A 5,018-nucleotide genomic window follows, 5' to 3' on the forward strand; every position below is an offset into this window, starting at 1 on the left:
TGTAGATGAGTTCGTCGTATGATTCTTCCAAAGAAGAATTTGATATGGAAGAGGAGGAGGATCTTGCAATGATCCTAGCTATGCATATTAATAAAAAACCGAAACACGGTGGTTCGGTTATGGGTCGGCAAAAAATTTGGAGGGATAGGATCGATGCCCACAACAGATTGATCAGGCATTATTTTGCGGAGAATCCCACATACCCCGAGTCGTATTTTCGTCGCCGGTTTAGGATGAGCACCGAGTTGTTCAGGCGCATTGCAGAGAAACTAGCGAGCCATGACCGCTTTTTTCAGCAAAGGAGGAATGCCGCCGGAGAGCTCGGGCATAGCACCTTTCAGAAGGTGACAGCTGCTTTGCGTATGTTGGCATACGGTATACCGGCTGATCTAGTTGATGATCACTTGGCTATGGGTGAGCGCCAAGCTATCATGTGTGTCAAGCGCTTCACAGTCAGAATTGTGCAAGTGTTTGGCGAGGAGTATTTGAGATCTCCCACCGCTGAAGACGTCGCACGGCTTTTGGCGATGAACAAAGCTCGTGGCTTTCCTGGCATGCTTGGCTCAATAGATTGCATGCATTGGAGTTGGAAGAATTGTCCAAAGGCATGGCACGGGCAATTCCACGGCCAAAAAAAGGGTTCCACTATAATCCTTGAAGCGGTGGCCGATCAAGAGACTTTGATTTGGCATGCATTCTTTGGAATGCCTGGATCTTTGAATGACATCAATGTTGTCAACCGGTCACCACTGATGAGTAAGATTGCAAATGAGGAGTTGCCACCGGTGCAGTTTGTAGCAAATGGCCGTACATACAACTATGGCTATTATCTAGCGGATGGCATCTATCCAAAGTGGCAAACCTTTGTCAAGCCGTTGAAAAAGCCAGAAGGTAAGAAAAATCTTGATTTCCACAATGCTCAGGCGGCGGCTAGAAAAGATGTGGAGAGAGCTTTTGGGATTTTGCAAGCCCAATCTGCTATTGTGGGAGGACTGGCTAGATTTTGGGATCAGAAGATGCTTTGGTACATAATGCACGCTTGTGTGATCATGCACAACATGATCATCGAGAATGAGCGTGGCCAAGATGTAGACTACTCTCAGTATGAGCTCTTGGGACATCCGGTGCGAGTGCGACGGAGGGCTGAAAGGGTGGCCCATTTTGTTGCCTCCTATCATGCCATTCGACGTCCCGCAGCGCATAATGATCTTCAGAAGGATCTCATTGAAGAGTGGTGGGCATGGAATGGACGACAAAGAGCATAATGATTTGTGCGTTCGTTATTGTATTGTTGAACTATTTGTTGTGTTTAATTGCACTATTTGTTGTATTGAACGATAAACTGTTTGTTTGAGTTGTAATAAACGAAATTGAACTATTTATTTTTATTTGTTTTTGATTTTTTTGCTTTTATTTTCGAATGCATATGTTGTTTGTGCGTGTCGCGCGCGCTGCATTTTAGCGCACTGCTGGAGCGGCGCCCGCGCGCTGCATTTTAGCGCGGCTGCTGGAGCCAGCGCTGCGCGCCGCGCCAAACCAGGCGATGCGCGCGCGGCATATGTGTTTTTTGCGTGCGGCGCGACCGGCGCCTGTTGGAGATGCTCTAAGGAACTCAATTCTGTGACCTGGGGGCTTCCACAGTTAGCTTAATACTAGCCGCCTTGTCTGGAATACAGAAATTTCTAGGAACTAGGTTCCCCTTTTTGATATATTGTGGAGTTGAGAAAATTAATCAGGCAAAGCAGTGTTTCTCATGATTATCATTTGAGTTGGCTGGAGATGATATTTTCTGAATATCTGAAACATTATTTCAGTTAGCTGGGGGATATACTGGTTGGTTGCGCTCATTCGTGATTGAAGGGCATGTCTTCTTATATTTTTTCCGGCTATCAACATGCTTTCTTATTTGGTTGTGGGGTACTGTTAAAATCAATTATTGCACTAGTGACCGAGTGCTGCCAAGTTTAAGTTTAGGGCTTCATAAAATTCCTTCTCTTCTTGCCTGCTATTCATAGTTTTTCCAATATAGTGCTCATCAGAATGGTTAACTGTCAATTATTAGTTCGCTAATTGTACTGCAGCTGGAGTGCTGAGTTATCAAACTATTTTTTTCCCCGGCCCTGCATAGTGTGCTGGATTGCTGTGTTTCCAAACAGTTCCTTTCTCCAGCCCAAGTTGTGTTCTGGGGCACTGGCTAGGTCCAGTAGAGTTTCATGTTTATCTGACCTTGCTCTCTTCATGTTTTTATTTCTGAACCACTTGAAGTTACGAATGATACAAACAGAATGATATAATTGTACATTTCTCAAGTCTACCTACAGGAAGAGGGTACACGACTACATTTCTGAAGTCTACAAGAGGAGCCCATGTGGCTTTTATAACGCCATGATTTTGTTAGAGAAGCAAAAGTTTTCCTAAGAAGTAAGGGCCATCGCCGCTGAGAGAAGAGAGACGTCCATCCGGCTCCTGTGAACTTCAACGCAGCAGTAGAATAATCCTCGGTGTTTCTCAAGCCCATGCTACTCACTCAGATAGAACGTGATTCTACTTCTTGAATAGTTGGATGACCTTCATTCATCATAACTAAGGAACATGACTACGAGACTTGTACTAGAACTATATTTATCCCTTCGAAATTTCTGATGTGAAGGTGCTTCGGTAGCTCACCACAATGCATTTATCGGCTTGTACACACACATTTATCTTCACTTTCAGCACATGCACCACATCTATTCTAGTCAATTTGATCTTCGCCTTTTATGGCAGAATCATATTGTCTTTGATATGATCATATGATTGCACCATACACATATGAATCATGGATATTACATCTAGGGGGCAACATAAATACTAGTGCGACGTCATACATGTATAATCTTGTTTTTATTCGTGTCATATGCTCACATGCCTTTGATATGATTGTAGCATACACATATCAACCATGTATATTACATTTAGGGGGCACATTATTAGTAGCGTGACATCGTACGATTACCATCATGTGATGAGTTGATTAGAGATGTCATGTTATTATGGTGTACAAGTACAACCACCTCTGGTTTCATGTCCTAGTTTGATTTTGGATGCATTTCTTGTTACAACAAAGGCTACATACTTTAATTGTGCGTATTTACCATTGTTGATGCTCGAAAAACCATCAATAGGACATTTGCTATGTGGTTTTAGAACTGACTTCAAATATGACAAATGGATTAGATCTTATGCAAGATGTACACAAGATCATCATCCTCATGTTGACATATATATGAGGAGTCAACTAATTGCTCAAGTCTATTAATTTGATTCACACCAGTGAATCTCACACCAAGATGTAATTATCACCAATATAAAACCTTCATGTAAGCCAGGAGGTCATATATGGCTCTGCTAAACTTGATAGTGATCAAGCTACTTTGGTTGGTGCCTCCAGATAAGGGTCGCCTGTGAAAATTATGTATTGCAGACAACTCTTATCAAGAGCAGTTGGTGGACGTAGAAACTTGTATCCAGAGACAATCATCCTGTCAGCACAACATGGAAACTAGACGCTCCAATATAGAATCATTCTTATATACACTTAAGGGGGTTTCACTTAGAAACTACCAGACACTTTCGAGCCATGTCATGGCAACATGATGTAGTCTAGTCTCAGGAGGCACTTGTTGTCAGTCATGATATACATTCTAAGTCACTTCTCATCGCAAAGATCGATACACACCACTCATGGGTTCTTGGTCAAACAAACCGCCATGTCATCGTTGATAGTGACGTGTTTTTTCATTCTATACAATGTATTATAGTCAGCAACGGAGAAAAGCCATGCTAAGAGCTAGATTCAAGGTTCACCCATTACATTTCTCAGTCCACCATTAATGCTACATTCCTTGCGGTAGTTTCATCCCATCTCTTACCCGCTAACACTACTAAGAAAATGCTTATACACAGTAGCATAGTAGTAGCGCTAGAAAAGAGTAAACACTGCTGCTACTATGGGCATAGCAGTAGCACTGGAAATGCAAAACGCGCTACTACTAAAACTAACAGACCGTTCTAGGTATGCTAGGGATACTAGTAGCGCTCATGGGAAAGAAGCGCTACTACTATTGATCTTAGCAACATCGCTTTTTCCGCTACCAGCGCTACTGATATATTTAGTCCCCTCCTAATAAGACCAAAGTTTAGTCCCACCTCGATCCGCGAACATAATTTTCACCACCTTAAATATGGTGCTTCTCAAACCAGCACAATCACTTGGTCTTCATTGAACTCTACGTGTAGGATCTGTGGCCGCAATAGGAATCTTCGCCAGTTCTTAAACCGGAGAAGATTCCTATTGACAATTTAGATTCTACACAAAAAGATCATTGATGACCAATGTATTTTTGAATTTTTTTACATGCTTAGCTTTAGCAGTAGCGCTTTTATACAAAGAGCGCTAGTGCTATTGATTTTAGCATTAGCGCTTTTCTTCAGAAAGCGCTACTGCTACAGATTTTAGCAGTAGCGCTTTTTACAGATAAGCGCTACCACTAAGGGCCCTTATCCAAATTAACCGACCCGCGCCTCCTCTCACTCTTCCCCTCACACTCTCTGTTGCCTCCGTCGCCCTCGCCGTCCTCCTCCTCCTCCACCCCAAGGTCGATCCCTCCCTCCTCCTCCCTCTCCGGGGACCCCCTTCTCCTCCTCCCTCCTCCCTCTCCTACTCTCTCCTCCTCCCTCCCCCTCCTGCTCTCTCCTCCTCCTCCTTCCCCTCCTCCTGGCCTCCTCCCACACCTCCTCCTCCCCCTTTCTATAAATAGATTTTAGTTCTGTTAAATGTAGGCTTTTGTTTTTAGTAAATGTAGGTTTTTAGTATATTTTGTTTTTAGAAAATTTGAATAAGTAATTTGAAAAGAATAAGTAAATGTAGGTCTTTTGAATATAATAGGAAATTTTTAGAAATTTTGAATAAGTAAATTTGAATAGAATAAAATATGAAATTGAAAAAATAAGTAAATGTAGGTCTTTTGAATAGAATA

At 42.4% G+C, this 5,018-nt stretch overlaps 1 protein-coding gene across 1 annotated transcript; it reads left to right on the top strand.

Annotated features, from left to right (window-relative positions):
- Nucleotides 1–1,858, top strand: LOC147958308 (uncharacterized). The gene is made up of 2 exons (XM_087532046.1): nt 1–891; nt 1,815–1,858. Exons 1-2 carry the CDS (start codon nt 6–8, stop codon nt 1,856–1,858), a joined length of 930 nt encoding a protein of 309 aa, XP_087388172.1. The 5' UTR covers nt 1–5.
- Nucleotides 1,859–5,018: the final 3,160 nt, after the last annotated feature.

This window comes from Triticum urartu, chromosome 7A (assembly GCF_056163025.1).
Source record: "Triticum urartu cultivar PI428250 chromosome 7A, HENAU_Tu73, whole genome shotgun sequence".
In the NCBI taxonomy this organism is placed as follows: domain Eukaryota; kingdom Viridiplantae; phylum Streptophyta; class Magnoliopsida; order Poales; family Poaceae; genus Triticum; species Triticum urartu.